This window comes from Sprattus sprattus (genome assembly GCF_963457725.1).
Source record: "Sprattus sprattus genome assembly, chromosome: 20".
Taxonomy (NCBI): Eukaryota; Metazoa; Chordata; class Actinopteri; order Clupeiformes; family Clupeidae; genus Sprattus; species Sprattus sprattus.
In genome coordinates, this window is record NC_137918.1 from 26,217,375 (window position 1) to 26,236,701 (window position 19,327).

The 19,327-nt window shown below is 44.7% G+C and overlaps 2 protein-coding genes across 4 annotated transcripts; one reads left to right on the plus strand and one right to left on the minus strand.

Annotated features, from left to right (window-relative positions):
- Window positions 1-1,236: 1,236 nt before the first annotated feature.
- On the plus strand, window positions 1,237-6,197 carry LOC308381726 (yjeF N-terminal domain-containing 3-like; the record flags this gene model as incomplete). Its single annotated transcript, XM_080859294.1, has 5 exons — window positions 1,237-1,341; window positions 1,989-2,099; window positions 2,479-2,592; window positions 4,215-4,365; window positions 5,983-6,197. The coding sequence occupies exons 1-5, from the start codon at window positions 1,252-1,254 to the stop codon at window positions 6,195-6,197; spliced, it is 681 nt and encodes a 226-aa protein (XP_080715420.1). The 5' UTR covers window positions 1,237-1,251.
- A 5,859-nt stretch (window positions 6,198-12,056) lies between these two features.
- cirbpa (cold inducible RNA binding protein a) lies at window positions 12,057-17,103 on the minus strand. Of its 3 annotated transcripts, none has more exons than XM_080859408.1 (7): window positions 17,012-17,103; window positions 16,307-16,420; window positions 16,084-16,190; window positions 15,643-15,742; window positions 14,880-15,063; window positions 14,344-14,408; window positions 12,057-13,259 (listed from the first exon to the last, which is right to left on the minus strand). In XM_080859408.1, the coding sequence occupies exons 2-7, from the start codon at window positions 16,404-16,406 to the stop codon at window positions 13,246-13,248; spliced, it is 570 nt and encodes a 189-aa protein (XP_080715534.1). In that variant the 5' UTR covers window positions 16,407-16,420; window positions 17,012-17,103; the 3' UTR covers window positions 12,057-13,245. The 3 variants fall into 3 exon arrangements, with proteins under 3 accessions (XP_080715534.1, XP_080715533.1, XP_080715532.1); XM_080859407.1 differs by having other exon boundaries at window positions 15,619-15,742; XM_080859406.1 differs by having other exon boundaries at window positions 15,607-15,742.
- Window positions 17,104-19,327: the final 2,224 nt, after the last annotated feature.

A 19,327-nucleotide genomic window follows, 5' to 3' on the forward strand; every position in this document is an offset into this window, starting at 1 on the left:
AATTAGCACTGCACTGAATTACTTTAACATGAGTTATTGCTACACGATAACAATTACACAACTAATATTACTCGATACATATAATTGTGGACATTACACAAGGCAACATGAATCTCATTCATAGCTCATCCAGTCGAAATCTTAACAGGATGAACCCATCTTTATTATAGCGAATCAACATCAGGACATAACTAAATATCCGCTTAGCATGCTAATCGCTTCTAATAGCAACGTGCACTCGTAATACACTACCTATATACATAAACATAAAAAAATATATATACGTATATATATATTTTTTCTTATTGTCACCGATACCCGATCTAGAAATGTCTTCAATATCGATACCGATACAAATATCGGATCGGTGCATCCCTAGTCCGGGCCCTGGGCTCTGTAAAGTGCCTTGAGAGAATGTTACTGTTTTGGCGCTTTAATTGAATTGAATTGAATTCTTGGATAACATAAGATGGAGACTTTTGAGGAGGCTTAACAGCGCTTCGTATTCTCCTGTGGCAGGATTGGAGTCAATCAGTCGTAAGACATCACCTACTGTAGGGCCCGTAACAGAAGACCCTTGTGGGAAACGCTGTGTTATGTGTTGTCCTCCTCAACTCATCTATGTCAACAAGCGTCTAGGACCAGGCCGAGACAGAACCGAGTGAAGGAGAAGTGTGCCGTCTCCTCCATTGGGATCCTGTCTAAAGGAAAAGGAAGAGAGCTTTGGACGTCACATCTAACTGAAAGTCATTAATTCTGTTTTTATTTCCAATCCCAGCATTCCAAACCATGAAGTAATCAACAACTGAAGTATTTAACTATATACATGTAAACGTGTGTGTGTGTGTGTGTGTGTGTGTGTGTGTGTGTGTGTGTGTGTGATGGTAGCCAGTGGTGCAGTACAGTGCTGTGCAGTGAGTAAACCTCACTCCCGACACATTAACAGACTAGCGCCAGACGCTAGCTCCCGAGGGTTTTAGCCTCCTCACGAGCACGCCCACAGGATTAGAGTGAGACAGGAGACAGTGTGTGTGTGTGTGTGTGTGTGTGTGTGTGTGTGTGTGTGTGTGTGTGTGTGTGTGTGTGTGTGTGTGTCTTGGACACGACACCAACATAATATCAAATCCCCTGCTTGGATCATTGTATGTCATTTCCTAACGCAAGCCTCAGTTTAAAGTGTCCATCTGTCCAATTACCATTTATCCATCTTCACTCTACCCCTGCCCAAACAGTAAAGAGGAGGCGGTTGCCATGGAAACAGAGCTGCTAACGGACTACCGTTTCGGGCTGCAGCAGCTGACAGAGATCTGGGGACACGCCTGCGCTATTGCTGTTGCCAAGGTTTGATTACACCCCCACGCACTTCTAGAAGTTTCCCTGGGTTTGTTTACACCCCTACGCACTTCTAGAAGTTTCTCTCCCATCTCTCATCTTAGAGCTGTGGTTCACACAGCATTAGTATTAGCTACAGCATGATTACATTTAAAAATAGAACTATGCTCTATGCATAATGACAGTCAGACACCAGCAAGATTAATTTCTTTCACGTTTGTATGATTATATGAGAAATATGAACATCTATATAACCTAATGGATTTTAGGCCACTCTGTGTGCGCACGTGAATGTGTGTGTGTGTGTGTGTGTGTGTGTGTGTGTGAGCATCGCAGGGAGGTTAATATAGAGTGCATACAGAGTTCATATCAGAAGCCAATCCCATCACGGTGCAGTATGATTGCACTGGCTGACCCCTCTGGTGTGACCCCACCCCTGACCCCTCTGGTGTGACCCCTGACCCCTCTGGTGTGACCCCTGACCCCTCTGGTGTGACCCCTGACCCCTCTGGTGTGACCCCTCTGGTGTGACCCCTGACCCCTCTGGTGTGACCCCTCTGGTGTAACCCCACCTCTGACCCCCTGACCCCTCTGGTGTGACCCCTGACCCCTCTGGTGTGACCCCTGACCCCTCTGGTGTCACCCCTGACCCCTAGGCCTTTCCCCTGTGCTCTCTGGGTAAGAGGCAGCCCACGGTGCTGGTGGTCTGCGGCCCGGAGCAGAATGGCTGTGTGGGATTGTCCTGCGCCAGATACCTGCGCCTGTTTGTGAGTACACTGTGTGTGTGTGTGTGTGTGTGTGTGTGTGTGTGTTTGTGACATGTTTGTGTGTGTATTTTTGCATGTGTGTATGTGTAACGTGTGTGTGTGTGTGTGCACGTGTATATTTGTGGGTGTGTGTGTTTGAGTGTGTATATGTTTGTGAGTGCAGACACTGCCTCAACCCATATACTGTCAGTGTGTGTGATGCATGTGAGCGTGTGTGTAGCGTGTGTGTGTGTGTGTAGCATGTGTGTGCGTGTGTGTGTGTGTGTAGCATGTGTGCGTGTGTGTGTGTGTGTGTGTGTATCATGTGTGTGTGTGTGTGTAGTTTGATTGACATCTAACCCCTGTCTCCTCCTCTCTGTCATGTCATGCTGGGCTGCAGGACTACCTTCCGACGGTGTACTACCCAAAGCGGTCCCAGCAGGCCGTGCAGCAGGCCTTCACAGTGCAGTGTGAGAAGATGGACATCCCCTTCCTGTCCTACCTGCCCGCGGAGGTGAGTGGGTCATCCCCTTCCTGTCCTACCTGCCTGCTGAGGTGAGTGGGTCATCCCCTTCCTGTCCTACCTGCCTGCTGAGGTGAGTGGGTCATCCCCTTCCTGTCCTACCTGCCGGCGGAGGTGAGTGGGTCGGCCCCGGGCCTGGAGCTGGTGCTGGTGCCAGTCATAGGAGGGTCAGGTCTGGTCCAACTGGACAGTGAATTTGTTTCTCCTCAGATGCAGCTGATCCAGCCCTGCTATAAACTACCCTCTGTGCTCCTGCCCTGATATAAACTACCCTCTGTGCTCCTGCTATAAACTACCCTCTGTGCTCCTGCTATAAACTACCCTGTGCTCCTGCTATAAACTACCCTCTGTGCTCCTGCTATAAACTACCCTCTGTGCTCCTCATCTATAAACTACCCTCTGTGCTCCTGCTATAAACTACCCTCTGTGCTCCTGCTATAAACTACCCTCTGTGCTCCTGCTATAAACTACCCTCTGTGCTCCTGCTATAAACTACCCTCTGCTATAAACTATCCTCTGTGCTCCTGCCCTGCTATAAACTACCCTCTGTGCTCCTGCTATAAACTACCCTCTGTGCTCCTGCTATAAACTACCCTCTGCTATAAACTATCCTCTGTGCTCCTGCCCTGCTATAAACTACCCTCTGTGCTCCTGCTATAAACTACCCTCTGTGCTCCTGCTATAAACTACCCTCTGTGCTCCTGCTATAAACTACCCTCTGCTATAAACTACCCTCTGTGCTCCTGCCCTGCTATAAACTACCCTCTGTGCTCCTGCTATAAACTACCCTCTGTGCTCCTGCTATAAACTACCCTCTGTGCTCCTGCTATAAACTACCCTCTGTGCTCCTGCTATAAACTACCCTCTGTGCTCCTGCTATAAACTACCCTCTGTGCTCCTGCTATAAACTACCCTCTGTGCTCCTCAGCTATAAACTACCCTCTGTGCTCCTGCTATAAACTACCCTCTGTGCTCCTGTTATAAACTACCCTCTGTGCTCCTGCTATAAACTACCCTCTGTGCTCCTGCTATAAACTACCCTCTGTGCTCCTGCTATAAACTACCCTCTGCTATAAACTACCCTCTGTGCTCCTGCCCTGCTATAAACTACCCTCTGTGCTCCTGCTATAAACTACCCTCTGCTATAAACTACCCTCTGTGCTCCTGCCCTGCTATAAACTACCCTCTGTGCTCCTGCTATAAACTACCCTCTGTGCTCCTGCCCTGCTATAAACTACCCTCTGTGCTCCTGCTATAAACTACCCTCTGTGCTCCTCAGCTGCTATAAACTACCCTCTGTGCCCCTGCTATAAACTACCCTCTCTGCTCCTGCTATAAACTACCCTCTGTGCTCCTGCTATAAACTACCCTCTGTGCTCCTGCTATAAACTACCCTCTGTGCTCCTGCTATAAACTACCCTCTGTGCTCCTGCTATAAACTACCCTCTGTGCTCCTCAGCTATAAACTACCCTCTGTGCTCCTGCTATAAACTACCCTCTGTGCTCCTGCTATAAACTACCCTCTGTGCTCCTCAGCTATAAACTACCCTCTGTGCTCCTGCTATAAACTACCCTCTGTGCTCCTGCTATAAACTACCCTCTGTGCTCCTCAGGTGCAGCTGATCAACGACGCCTATAAGCTGGTGGTGGATGCAGTGATGGGGGTGCAGGTGGAGCTGGACAGTCTAGGGGAACCCTTCACCAGTATCCTAGCAACGCTCAAAAACATCAGCACCCCCATAGTGAGCCTGGACATACCGTCAGGTAACATACACACACCCACATCTTCATCAGCATCCATACCGTCAGGTAACACACACACCTTCATCCATACCGTCAAGTAACACACACCCCTTCATCCATACCGTGCGGTAACACACGCGTCTTCATCAGCATCCATACCGTCAGGTAACACACACACCTTCATCCATACCGTCAGGTAACTAACACAAACACACACCCCTTCATCCATACCGTCAGGTAACACACACGTCTTCATCAGCATCCATACCGTCAGGTAACACACACATCTTCCTCAGCATCCTGGCAGTCAGAATCATCGCTACCGTTATCCTGAACATACTTTCATAACCCTTTACCAAACACACATGCATGTATGTTGACCAGTGCTGGTCATGTTAAGCATGTTGTAGGCCACACTGGACTAGGGATGCAAATGATTAATCGACTTTAGATTAATTGTCGATTAAGAGGTTGCTCGATCAAAATGTATTAATCACGATTAATCGCTAGAGGACGCTAGCGCGAGAGACCGGTTGAAAACAAATGTTCTCTGTGTAATGCGGTATTGAAATACAATAGTTCCACTAGCTCACTCAGTTATCATTTGAACACCGTGCATGCTGCTGTCCTGCATGGCACCACCAGTTCACCTGGTCAACCTAAAATCACAGCTACACTGTATTATACCTTCTCTCGCTTACTGCCGCGAGTTATGGCTTATAGTCTTAAAACTCAGGTTAGCTAATAGCTCGTTAGCGGGCTAGCTCACCTTGCTATGAATGTGAATATCTCTGTCTACTCCCGCGCTAACGTGTGCCCGCGAGTTTGGCACATGAGAGTTAGTAAGTAAGAGTTGAGTTGGCTATTTAGCTTGATAGCGGACTAGCTCACTCAGGCTTAATGATTAGATACCTAGCTCGTTAGCGGGCTAGCTTACCTTTGCCTGATGGCTTGTCATTAAGAATGTAACTACTCTATCCCTCACTACCGTGAGCGCGAGTTAAACTTCAGAGAGTTGTGTTGGCTATTTAGCTTGTAATAGCCTAGATGCAGTTTCTTCATAATCTATAGGCTCAATAATATTCTGTTTGGCTCTATTTAATTTCTTCTATTCTTTTTTGTTTTATGTCTGTTTCAAATGCAAGAACTGAGCCAGTCCATAATTTTTTTTTTTAATTAATGAATGGATTTTGTTATACCATAAAAAAAACTTTTCTGCTTTCTTTTCCTAATGCATAATTACTTGAGGAATGTATAATAGAATAGAATAGAATTATCATAATGTAATGTAATATAATAATAATAGGGCCTATTTTTAAAGGCCCTATTGAAGCACTGAAACTCAGGTGAAAAACGCCGCTTATCAATTAATCGAAAGTCGATCGATAAGATTATCAACTAATGAATAATTAATTAATCGATAATTTGCATCCCTACACTGGACACCTTACAGGTCAGGTTGAAAGTGTTGTAATAATAATAATAATTCATTTAATTTGTAGTGCACTCTACATTCAAACAGAATCTCAGAGTGCTCCATAGTTAAAAACAGGCCTTCCAAAAGCATAGTTTAAAGAATAATACGTTTTTAAAAAGTAGGAAACGCCTTTCTGAACTCTGGAATGTGTCTCCCCCCAGGCTGGGATGGCTGCAGCTCGGACACGGAGCGGATCAACCCAGCTGTGCTCATCTCTCTCATGGCACCAAAGACATGCAGCCTCAGTTTCCAGGGGACCCATTTCCTTGCGGGACGCTTCCTGCCTTACGACCTCCAGAAGAAATACGAGCTGTGTTTACCCGCATACCCAGGCACCGACTGCATCGTACAGCTCCTCGACGACGCTCACACTTGAGTGTGCTGTCACGACAGGAAGTTTCACAAACATGTTGACATACAGAAGTCACCACCAAGGCATTTAAGTAATTTTAGGGGATTTTATTTGAGTCAAATTTTTAATGAACAGTGAAATGTGGTTAAATGTCTGTAGTAGAGTTGTTAATGTGAAAAAACAAATGCCACTTGAGTAATGTAAATTCTGTAATCTGTAGATTCCTGTTTTCTCCTCATCTTTGAGATTAAAACATGATGCTGATCGCACTGAGCCTGATGATCTAGCCGTCTTCTTGTACTGTATATCCAGCGCGATGCGTAAAGGCTTAGACAAGTAGCACGTTACAGTGAGTCTCTTGCTACCTCATGGCTCCTCCTGCAGCCAAGACGAGAACGTTCTAGAATGCATTCTCGCGTCGCCATAGGGACATGTGCTGTTGTGAGTTCCAATGACAGCATCTGTCCTCTGACCCACAATCCCTGACCTCTGAAGGTTGTGTCCGACAGCAGCTGTGAAACGTGATCTCCCAGCTGCTCACACCAAGCCTGGACTGCACTTCCTTCCCCCGTCCTCCAACATAGGGGCGGCCAAACCATCTGCTGTTCTGTCCACACAACCTGTAGAGCACAAACCAGACAGACCCATTATACTCACACACACACGACAGCACCTGATTGTTCTCTCCTTTGTAAGACACTTTGGATAGAAGCGTCTGCTAAATGACAATGTTAATGTCAGGATGTGAAGCTCGCTGTCCTGAAACAAGATCAGTCTATATAGCCCACAATGTGAGAAGAAACTGAGTAAAGTGCCGAGCGAGTCAGAGTGTCAGGGGTTTAAACTGCCATCTTCTACACACTATAGCGACAATTTCCGTAGATGGTTGTATTTGTACATAATGGTTGTTTGTTTGACTTTTTTGCTTAATTTTTTAAACGTTAACGAGAAATAGACGTATTGCAATGTAAAAACGCCGTTATTGTAACTGAAAAATACGTCTGAGGGTATTTGCGAGTCGGCTATCTAATGTTAGCCTGCTACTACGCGAAAGAGGAAAACGGGGATAGATTGGACCACAGCCCTGCAGTCTCTGTCATGTCGACGGATAGTTACAAAACTCGGGAGGTGCATGTCAGGCCACAGAGAGGATTTGCATGACGGAGAGGGCTCTGTGCGTGCGTGTGTGCGTGTGTCCCACAGGATGCCTGCACTGACCAGCCACTGTGAAGAGATGCTGTGTTTAAATTGGGTGTAGAGATATATAGAGTATAAAGGCTAAAAGATGCGTATAAAAGGCCAAAGATGCTTCAAATCTGTACCTGCCCTTATCTTTCCTCTAACTACAACTTAACTCGCACTTACAGTAGTTACAATCCTGCACTTTTATTTCAAATGTAATGTAGTATTTAGTGTTAAGGGCAATGTTAGTGTTAAGGGCTATTCGTCAAACCGTCTACTTGCGCATTTCAAACACTGACTTTCAGGGCATGAGCGTTCACTCTGACAGAACCAGCAGAGTTCAGGGCATTGTAAGTACCCCGATGGCGCACTGCAAACAGTAAGAAAAATGCCGTGTGAAACGATGGACACTTCTATGTAGCGGAAGAGGATGAGCCCTTTCGGCAGCTTTTCAGTTTGGAAAGTTGGCTGACTGACGCCTTGCAAATCACTTTAACCATTATTGCTGGTCACAATAACTGTGTTATTGGATAGTAGTAGAGACGCTCCGATCATGATTTTTGGGGGCGATCACCGAATACCGATCACCAAAATCATGATCGGCCAATTGCCGATCACTGCCGATCACAGAATGGCAGGGGAATGGTAATCTTTTAAATATAATCTAGCAGAGTTCGCACTGTTCAAAAGGCTGCCGCTATCAACCAGCGGTAAGTCTGGTTCATGTCAGTTTATGGTATAGATATTAATTCATAGGATTTTAATCATTCACTGTTTCATTATTATTATAGTTTACATCACTTAGTTATTCCGCTATTTCAAATGGTTACCGTTGATAACGGGTAAATGGAATGTTCACCAACAGCATGGAGTTACAGGGACAGATCCACCTTCATGTTATAGCCGTTATCAGTGTTGGGAAAGTTCACTTTCTTTAAAATGAACTGGTTCAGTTCATAGTTCACACATTTTAAAATAAACTAGTTCAGTACTTTTTTTCAATATGTTGCGAGCTATAATTTTTCTGAAGAATTTCCACAGCCCATATAGGACCACAGACAGCAATTATTTTATTAGTTTAACGCTGAAACAATGGTGGCTGCCGTTGCCAGATTAAATCTCTATCGGTCTGCAATACTGCTCTCGGCCTCTACGCAACTTTGGCGCTCTCACACTTGCCAGGCATAGACAGTAGAGGAAACCCTGGATACTGGATTGTTAACGATGTGTATTTCGCCTGGAAGTCAGATACAGATTTGTTCAATGAACGCGTTCAGACACAACACTGGCCGTAATATTCTTCATGTGTGTAAATGTTTGTTGTATATAATTGTTCATATCTTGTTATTGAAACCATGGCCATCAGTCATTCATATTCAACGTACGAAATCATGTCTTGCGAGAAAATAAATACCGTTCTTAATCGAACATAATCTTTTCTTACTGGAGTCTGTGGCGATTGCAACCTATTTCATAACCTTCATACAGATCCTTTTGGGATTCAATCAACTAAATATCCCCGTATTTTATATGCACCATTTGTAGAAATTAAGTTAACTAACTAAAACTTCCAGATGGGAGAACTCATGCTGCTTGCCACTGCCAAGCTCTGCTCTGCTGCTGACTCCCCGTTTGCCGCGCATGCAGGTGAAAAAAGTCGTGCAACTAATTTACGCTCGTGATCGGCTTTTTTGATTGGTGCTTTTGGGGTTCACCGCTCAAGCAATTTTTACCAATATCTGCCGAACTTCGAATATTCGTTCGAATGGTATCCAAAAACGCGAATTCGAACGTGAAAATTAATATTCGAATGTGAAAAAACACTCCCATGGTACAAGCGCCTCTATCTGCTTTGTGAATGAGCCCTTGTCTCTCTCTGTTCATCATTTTTGTTCCTGGCGATTTCAATCAGTTGTCTGTGCAAGACAACAGACATGGACATTTATTCTTTCTTATTCACAACTGTTCTGAGCTGGACTTACACAGGCTATGCCATTCAATAAGCATCCGAAGTAGAGCAGGTGAGCTAGTAGTCTGGTTGGTGAAAGCTGCTGTAACGCAATGTTCTCGGCAAAGTCCGAGACAGCTTTTTTTCCGCATTATTGACGTATTGACGGCAACTGCGTAAAATAGGCAACCAGATATTCGAATAGTTCGAATTCGTGATTTTTTTCCAAACGAACATCCGAATGTCATTTTTGAGCAATTTTGACAGCCCTATTGCTCATAGCTTGATCGTTCTCTTTTGTACATCGTATTGGATCGCATTAACATCTGCTAAATGACTAAATGTAAAATTGACCTTCTTGTTTTAAAGTAACCATACAAATCGAGACAGACGTCCCCATAGCTTCCTGTCTATTGCTAAATGGGCATTATGTGTCCATGGTGGAGGAGACTCACCTGTTGGCTCAGGTTAGGTGTTTGGGTATCCAGTCAGTCGACTTAACGTCAGGCTTCCACATCTCCTCTGCAGGGGACCAGGGGGGTGGGGTGCTGTCAGCCTGCTGGGAATAAAGACTTAACTCACTTCTGTGCAGCTACAAGCATGTGCATGGAATGAATCAAGACACATCTTAAAGGGCATGCTTAGAGTAAACTGGTCTCATGTACAGTTTATAAATCACACATCTTAAAGGGCATGCTTACAGTAAACTGGTCACATGTACAGTTTATGAAATGAAAAGATTTCAGGTTGCTTCTTTTTGTTCTATTGTGGCTGGGTCTGGACTTTGGTCAAGAATGAACAAACAAGTCATTGATAAGGGGTGTGCTCAATCAGCCAATGGGGCTGGGCGCAGAGTTGTAGTGATGGTTCTGGTTCTGGTGGGTCAAAATGGGGAGAATCTGCCATCAGCACGCATGGAGTGAGAGAGAGCCTAATGGTAATGATCTCTGCACTGGGTACTTGGTCTGTGTACAAGCTGCACCGCAACATTAAGTCCATCGGCTGTAGCACAGGGAGGTTAAAGGGTCATGCAATTAACCCTTTCATGGGTTCCTGAGACGAGAACAATTACACAGATAAAAGATAGGGAAGTGTGCCAAGAGCTTAAAGGGGGAATTCTGAGATGGAGGAAAATTGCAACAAGTCTGCTGACTTTTGTGTTTTAGCATAGGGTCAATCAGTGATCCATCGGAGGCCAAAGCCAAACTCAAACCCAGTCTAGAAGGGGCCGTTGGCCGGAGGACAGAAAGGCAACAGGAAAGTAGTTTTTTGTTGTTGTTGTTTTACCTCGCACCATGAACCTTAAGGCAGCGTTCTTTTTCTCAAAGAGGAGCAGCAGCAGCAGAGGCGACAGCAGGTCTTGCTCACGGGATAGGTGTCAGTCGCACCCAGTCCAGGCTTCACACACAGGTCTCCCAACAGCAGCAGGCTGTCTCTGTGTGTGTGTGTGAATGTACAAGAGTGTGTCTCCCGCCACCATAACCCCATCTTTATTTCTCAGTGGACTCTAATCCCCCCCCCCCACCCTCCTATGCTACTCCTGCGGTGTCAGGCTACACATATTATACACCGGCTTAGGGTATCTTTGTCTGCACTACGCTCGTCTCCTTAGTCATCTGAACACTCCCACCCCCCCCTTAAGACTCTACCAGAACCCTCCTCCATTTTGGACCCATCTGTGATGCCCAACGGAAGAATGGGCCGACTGTCAACTCAGCACTGAACAGAACCGTGTACACAGGCTAACCCCAATTCCTTGGGTGTAAAAGAACCGGCCTTCCCAAAAAAAAACAATAACAAGCTTATGGGTCTCAAAATGAAAACAGTCTTGCTTACAAGCATTTTTTCTCTTTTTAAAGCTTTTTAGACACCAATGAAGGATTCAAAAGAACAATCTCAAAATTGCAAATGAACAGTTTGAAGCTTTAGTTTGTTGACCAAGGATCATCAGTGCAATACAGAGTTCACCAAACAGCTGCTCCCCCCCCTCCCCCTGAAGGTCAACTGGCATGAGATCACTTCAGCCCTCCCACATACCAATCAGCCATCAAGACCACAAGCAGCTTCCACACAAACCATCTACAGTTGCACCTGGGGGAAAAAAAATGATGTCCTGTCACTTGGGCAGTTGCTAGATTCAATCAATACCCATCTGTTAACACAACCAACATCCCCTAACAGAAAAGGCCATGCATTTACACACCCACACGTCAAGGTTCAATTTGAGCTCTGTCCATTTTAGACACCGTTTGTTTCAACAATGCAGCTTCAACCTGTCAATCAAGCCCATTCTGTTCTAAATCACAGCAATTTCCCCCTTTGCCTAGAGACAAACTTTCGCCCTTTAGGTTTTCTTGCGTTTTTTACGCAGAATAAACCAACTCACCCTGAACTCGGGCATCAATGTAGTCCTTTGAGGCAAGACTAAGCCTCATCTGATTTCTACGTAAAGGCACTAACACTACAATCTCTAACGGGTCTCCTGTGGAGCTGGCCCACCTATCACCCCAAGCTCTTCTGGTCAAGCCCCACCTTAACATATCCACTTGATACCCGTAGAGACGACCCTGACCAAACCGTTTCTCTCCTGGTTGGAGCCCCACCTTAACATATCCGCTTGATACCTGTAGACACGACCCTGATCACCCCGTAGATCTCCTGATCTGAGCCCCACCTTTACATATCCGCTTGATACCCGTACACGCCTTTTTCGTTTCCCCATGAGGCACAAAAGATGTTCAGCATTCACAGCATTTTCAACAAATCCATCGTTTAATGGGCTCCATGAAGCCAAAAATGAACACACAAAAACAAAAAACAACCAAATAAAAGAAAACTGAGAGGAATATCAAATGGGAGGTGACAGAGAGAACACAGAGCACAGAAACTCCCCTATGCTGACAACATCTGGAGATGAACAGTTTTTCCATTTCACCCGACAGTGATCAATCAAGTTATTTTCGGTTAATTCTTTCATTTTTTTTTTAGTTTTTTTTTTGTTCTTTCTTTTCCTGTAAGAGTTTTCAGTCCATAGTTACAGTAAATGAAAAGAGAAACAGTAGGCTCGGAGCAGGGGTCTCTGACACCTCACGACTGACTGGAGTGGATCTATGAGCCGTGGCGGGCGGGGCCGGGCCTGGGCCAGGTAGGGCGCTTCACCAGTCTGAAAGGAAGCCATGCTTTGGAAAGTGGTCATGGGCAACCCCTCCCCCAACCCCCACGTCACACCAATGCTCGTTAGGTTGGTTTTGGCAAGCGTGTCATGAGTACGGCATGGACCCCGAAAACCAAATGTGGCATATGCCAAAATTAAACAGTGACAATTTAAATTTGGTCTTTAGGACACCTGTCGGAGACAAGCTTTCACCGTTCTTTAAAATCACTCTGTAGGGGGGACTATAAAAATGCAGATATTCCTATTCGAGAATCCCTCAAAAAAGAGGCAAAGTGACTGTATTTACTTTAGTCTTAAGATGGACGTAGAAAGTAGCCTTTACAATACATATAAAAAAGTTAAGTCATCTTAAGGACATGGGACATAATGTTCATAGATATCTCAGAGACCAAGAGAGCTAGACGGAGCAAAACTTTTCTGAATTAGCAAATAAAATAAAAATGTCGATTCGTTTTTTTTGGTTCTTAAACGAGGCTGCCTGATTCCACTGGATAAAGACCAAGATTTGGTCGCAAATGAACTGGTGATGCCGACAACGAGGCAGATTTGCTTTTGACTCCTGACTTACGGCCAGAAACTTAACATCCCCCCTTAATTTTTTTGTGTTTCCCCCACAAAACAAAGATGCACGCAAGTAAATTCAACATAGAAAAGCGATTAGCAAATCGCCAAGAAAACAAGAAAGAGAGAACTTGACCAATTGGTTTCTTGCGGAGGGCATCTTTGTGAGGTGTTGATCTCGGGGTAAAGAGGGAGCAGGCTGATATTTAGTCGACAACAGCTGAGGACGAGAGTCAAGCATACAAACAGAGATGAGGACACTGCAGAGAGTCACGGGTCAAACAAACAAAACTCTTTTCTGTCTCTACGCTCTGACAGCAACCATGGCAACCATGGGTGCAGCCATCTTAGGAGGGAGAAAGAAAAGAGAAGAACACTAAAAACAAACGTGAGCTTTAGCTTAGGGGGTGGCGGGGACTTCTGACGGGAGGGACACGGAGGAGGTTTCCAGTGGGCATTCATTCATGGTCTAGATGGACGCCGACTCTGCACTGGACCTGGGCCAGGCATAGGCTAATCCCTTAGATTAGCTCCTCTACAGATTACGTCCTTTACAGAGAGTGCGGCCATCTGTGGCAGGGTATACTGGGCAATGATTGGACGCTAGTGGCCTGGTCATAGACAGACAACCATTTCTGCATGAGTCAAATCTCCACCTGCATTTTGAATTCTTAATAATAATAATAATAAAAAAAATTGAACAGAAGGAATTTGAGCAAAATGAATGTGGGCTAGTGGCCCTAGGAACAAGGATAGGATCTGAGAGCTAAGCTGCACCCAGATAGCCAGCCTGCTCTGGAGTCAGGAAAGGAGAATGCAACAACGCATGGTCCCAGGTGTGTGTACAGGGGTCAGAGGTCACAGCAGAAGCAGAGCCTAGCCTGTCTGGTGGCTGGAAGATGCATGCACAATCCCATTTACGCTGAGGTTGGGGCGGAACAAGAAAAGAGGTGGAGTTCTTGTAGCATCAAAAGCGTTATGGTACTGTTTTTTTTTTTTGTCCCTCATTTGTTTTTGGGTGTGTGGGATTTGGGGAGGGCGCAGCTCAAACAGATTGGGGAGATGGTTGGTTAAAGAGTTGAAGTCAAATATGCAGAAACAGCCTTAATTCCCACTGGTATGCCCAACAGAGGGCAGTAACAAAACAGACAACTAAAACGTATCTACTTGGTCCCATAGGTCTCTGTGGAACACTACCCATAAGGCCTTTGGGGCAGCGGTGCGGGCGGGGGGTCCATGGTCTAAGAGGGCACAGGGTGGCATGCTAGCGCCAGGCCTCTGGCACCAGGCCTAGTTATACATACCGTAGCGGTCATAGCTGTCCCGGTACGAGCCCCCAGACCGGTCACCATAGCCGCCAGACTGGTCTCTGAAAACCAACAAAAAACAGCCATGTTCAGGAAAAGAATTCTGCAAACACCAACAAACATTTGACATGGTAGCAAAATAAAGTCTTGTCTGAATTAACAACAATAGAATTTTTCTACATTTCATATCATAGGGTTTAATATTCTGTGCCGTTGTGGCCTGTGTCTTGTAACTGCTTTACATTTCATAAGATATTAGATTAGATTAGATTGAATCTAATCTAATCAGATACAGGGCTGGGGTGTAGACACCATTAAGCACTAATTAGCCCAATGGGGAGAATAAAGGAGATTACCTCTTGACTGCTGTGTGCCATGTTCACAATCACTCAGCCTAACTGGTTTAGATTGGGTATGAGGCCAGACGACAAGTACTAATTGTGTGTGTAAGGCAGTGATAAAGGCCCACATGTCGACCATGGTGATGTGTGTGTGTGTGTGTGTGTGTGTGTGTGTGCATATGGTGGCCTCACCTGTCCCGGCTGTAGCCTCCACCTCCACCGCCACCTGAGGAGTAGCCTCCACCTCCACCTCCGCTGCGGCTAGAGTAGCCTCCACCGCCTCCTCTGCTGTAGCTACGGTCACCACCGCCTCTGCTGTAACCACGGTCGCCGCCGCCGCCGTATCCACGGTCACCGCCTCCGTATCCTCCGCCACCTAGTGTTGAGACGAGAAGTCAGCACAGACAGGGCCACGCTCTCTACAATAGACGAGTGAGGAGTTCAGGCAATGCAGCTACTTTGAAACCTCTAGACCCTCATTGTCACGTGACCGCATACAGAAATGAAGATTTCCACACTACAGGAGACCGGGAGGACACTGGGGCTTTCACACTCTTGCTGCAGGTCAATGCAAAACTGTTCTTGACAAGCAACAGTCACACACACAGTGCATTACCTCTAGGGTTCTATAGGGTGGAAAAGGGGTTTCAGGGGTAGTCTGACAATGAAGGTGAAGGAGTCTATGTTAGGACCACTGAACACAGCAGAACTACAAAGCATGCAGGTGTGGTGTTAGAGAGACTGGAAGGAGACCAAGGCGGGGCGTGACATCTGACAAACGGGACAAACCACCTCCCCCAGATGGCAGCTGATTCTGGTGGATGTGTGTGGCAGATCCAGGCCAGGGCGGGTCCACAGAGCGGCCCGGTTGGGTCCAGAGTCAGCTACCATGTGGGATTCATCATCAGCCAGCCCTTACCTCGCGGCCCACCTCTTCCTCTGCCGCCGAACCCACCGCCGCCTCCGCCACCGCGGTATCCACCCCCGCCGCCACCCGAGCGTCCGCCACCGGGCTTCCCGGCCTCGTCGACGCGGATCGTTCTGCCGTCCACAGACTGGAGGAGAGAAAAGAGACAGTTTAGTTATGCCTGTAGACTTTTACAGAGCCAGGTTGTATATATTTTCTGAACCCATCCTTTCCGGCTTACAGTGCATGCATTAATTATAGTGCATGCATGCATTATAGTGCATGAATGTATTTATAGTTGTTGAAATGAACAATACATTTACACAATTCTCTACAAATTTAACTTAAAATATAAAACTACACTAAAAAGCACTTTAAAATCCTATCATTGTTCTGGATAACAAAATTCAAATCTTTTTTTACACTAAATTTGTATTAAATATTATTCAAATTGATATATTTATGTTATTTGTTTTTAACAGGCAGTACCTTTCCATTCATTCCCTCCAATGCGTCTTTTGCATCATCCGGGTTCTCGAATGTGACGAAACCAAAACCACGCGATTTCTGAGTTTCTCTGTTTCTGGCGACGTGAACTGCAGGAAGAAGGGGGAGGGGGAGTTAGCGCATCGCCTTGATTGACTGAGGTCTCCATACCCAAACGAACCCATCAAATAAATCCATAACAAAAAATATACAAAACCCAACTTACCGTTTGAGATAACCCCATATTTAGAAAAAGCTTCTTCAAGGGACTGCTCCGTTGTGTCGAAGCTGAGTCCACCGACAAACAGCTTTCCCTCGTCAGACATGTTGCTGGTTTAAACTTCATAAAAAAAGACATAAAAAGATACATTTCATTTTTTTTAAATGTTATTCGGTTACCATGAATGTGCCCACACTGTCATTTTACCTAGCGTGTGTGTTGAGGAAATTTCCAAATAACTAACGGCGTCGACTAACGAGGCTTTTGCCATAGAGCGCTAGCAAAAAAAGTAGGCCGACAATGCGGTCGCCGCATTGTTTGACCTACTTACAATGGCTCTTCGACATGAGACGTTCAAGATTGAAAACTTGCCAAATGAGACGGGTGTCAGAATGGATGTTTATAAGGATTTAAAATCACATTGCATAAATAATTCAAGTTGTGAATGGCCTCTTTTAAAGACCGTGTCGATTGATTTAGAGCATCGCATCATCTGCAGTTGCTGCGCCATTTTAGGTAACGCGCTTGAATTGTGCTAAGCCATATAGCTAGCGACCTAGCTGGGTGGCTAGCCAGATTTTTCACACGACGGAAACGATGCTGAACCCTTTAGCCACAATTAATGTTTTGCAATAGAAGTCGTTTAAACGTATATGGAAGTGAATTCACGATAATGCGAATGGATAAAAACAATCTGGGAAGTAAGCTTACCTTGTCTGTTGTTGAGCAGAATTGTTTTGCGTGATGTCCGCCTGAATCCGGGGTTCGTTGAGAAGTGACTGACGTCGCGTGCTCAGGCAGCCAAGGCGGTTTTTAAGAAGGGGGAGGGACCTGCGGAAATGCAAATCCTCTTGCGAAGTGCGGAATGGTGACCATCGTGGGGGAGGATTGCGAAAGCCTAACGAGCCTTTGCATTTGCATAGAGTAAAGTTAACTTAAAAATACTTATTTTAATCAGGTTAAAATATAAAGTAAAGTCTTAAGCAAAGACCACACAAATCAGTCCTTATTCAAAATGGCGATAAAAATTATGTTAAAAGCCGTGGGTTAATGATCCCATTGTGTGTCATCTGCGTTTTTTTCTTTGTAAGAACTCCGGCAATCTTGGTTTATGAGGATTACAGTTGGCAAATCAGTGCTGTCGGAGACATAGCCCTAAACCCTTATTACGGTTCTTATCTTTGATGTAAAATAATATACAAGCGTTTTTGTAGTAGGCTTGGCTTGGCATGCATCCGTGTATTTCTTTGTATCAGGCGATGTTTTCAAGAAGGCTTGGGGGGGGGGGGGCATTAAACTGGTGCTAAGGAATATTTAGGTACATTTTTACTTTATCATTTTAAGTGATTTACACAAGAATTATATACCCAGCCTATGGTCTGTACACTTTTAAACAACGTTTGCCATGTGTGATAATTGGTGTGTTGTATACAACTGCTTGTCTGAACCACAGAGCTCGATGGGTGTCATGATTATGCGCACCCCATGTAGAGAACCCCCACAAAGAATGGATATCTTCTACCTCAGTTCTGCTGTATGCTAAATAAGATGGCAGCCCCCACCACCACATCAGATGTGGCTATTTCACTCTGTGGAGAGACAATGGGATTGAGTGGAATCTCTTCTCACATGCAGAGTAAAAGGGACACAGATTTAGAATCATAACCTTTTACACGCCAAGAACTGGAAAAACAAGAAATGTCACTTACGTGACACACACATCTTTTTGTCTGTCAGATTATAAGTATCACCCAAACAGTAGTATCACCCAGTATTTGCATTCTATTACAACGTTACGACATTACATTCCTGCAAAATCATTTTGTGAAATATTCTTGTAAAACTTTATGATATAGTAATTACTTTTATTGACAAGACAAATGATGTTCTTTTATTTGCCTGGTGCTGCATTTACTAGAAGGCTAAATGTTTTGGTCGTCCGTTTAGCCATGGTGTGGGGGATGCTTTAGGTAGGAGATGAGGAGGCTTTTTTCCTCGACTATAGAAAATGTGGATCTCTTTTATCAGAGGCTATGTGGACAAAGTCTTGCAGAACTGACCAGAAATGAAAGAACTACTGAGAGTTTGTATTCTACCTCCTCCTTCCCTGGATCCCTCGTATTTCCAATTGTCAGTGACTGCTGGAAAGCTACATTTCTGTTCACTCTTTCATGCCAGTTTTCAGAAGCTTTGAAGAACACTAAAATAAATAAGATTAACAAAAAATATGTCACTTACATGGGCAAATATAGTCTTTTGTCTGTCAGATTATTAAGCATCACCCACAGAAGTATTTACATTAAATATTACAACTTTATGACATTACATTCCTGCCTGAAATCATCGAATTGAATATATCTGTAGTGAAAATGTATTTTATTAAAGTACTAACTTTCATTGACAAGACATATGGTGTTTCAAGTCATCCCTCTTTCTTCTAAAGGACTTGTTCTTTTGATTTGCCTGGTTAAAAAATTCTATATGGAAAATGTGGATCTCTTTTATCAGAGAGAACTGACCACAAATAGAATAGAATAGAATATATTTATTTGTCATTGAACAAGTGCAACGAAATTGAGGTGGCAGCTCTCAGAAAAAAAAAAAAAAAAAACAAATACAAATATAACTATACAAATGTACACTATGAATACTCAGCTTAAGTAAAACAATAAAAAAAAAAAAATGAAATGAAAGAACCACTGAGAGTTTGTATTGTACCTCCTTCTTCTGACTGCTGGAAAGCTACATTTCAGTTCCCCCTGTCTGGCTGGGATACTATTATTAGTTCTGAAGGGTGAAAGGGCACACAAGGCAAAACAAAGGGAAAGGCCTGCTCTATGGTGCCTGAAGTTTCAGAGTGGTGGGGTTCACCGCAATATGACCAGCAGGGGGCAGTCTTATCCAGTGATCCAACACACTTTTTGTCAATTTCAGGGAATTGTTCCTCATGGTCCTGTAGCTGTCTGTTTGCTCTCAAAATACTCCTCTGTGTCTACACAGCCCTGGCTCTGTGAATGGTAAACGAAC

Excerpts from the sequence above, each read along its gene's own strand:
- cirbpa (XM_080859406.1), bottom strand. The coding sequence starts at position 16,406 with ATGTCTGACGAGGGAAAGCTGTTTGTCGGTGGACTCAGCTTCGACACA. Across the intron at positions 15,064-15,606 it reads AGGAAGAGGTGGGCCGCGAG|GTGGCGGAGGATACGGAGGC; the intron begins GTAAGGGCTGGC and ends TCTCAACACTAG. Across the intron at positions 14,409-14,879 it reads GGAGGCTACAGCCGGGACAG|AGACCAGTCTGGCGGCTATG; the intron begins GTGAGGCCACCA and ends GTTGGTTTTCAG.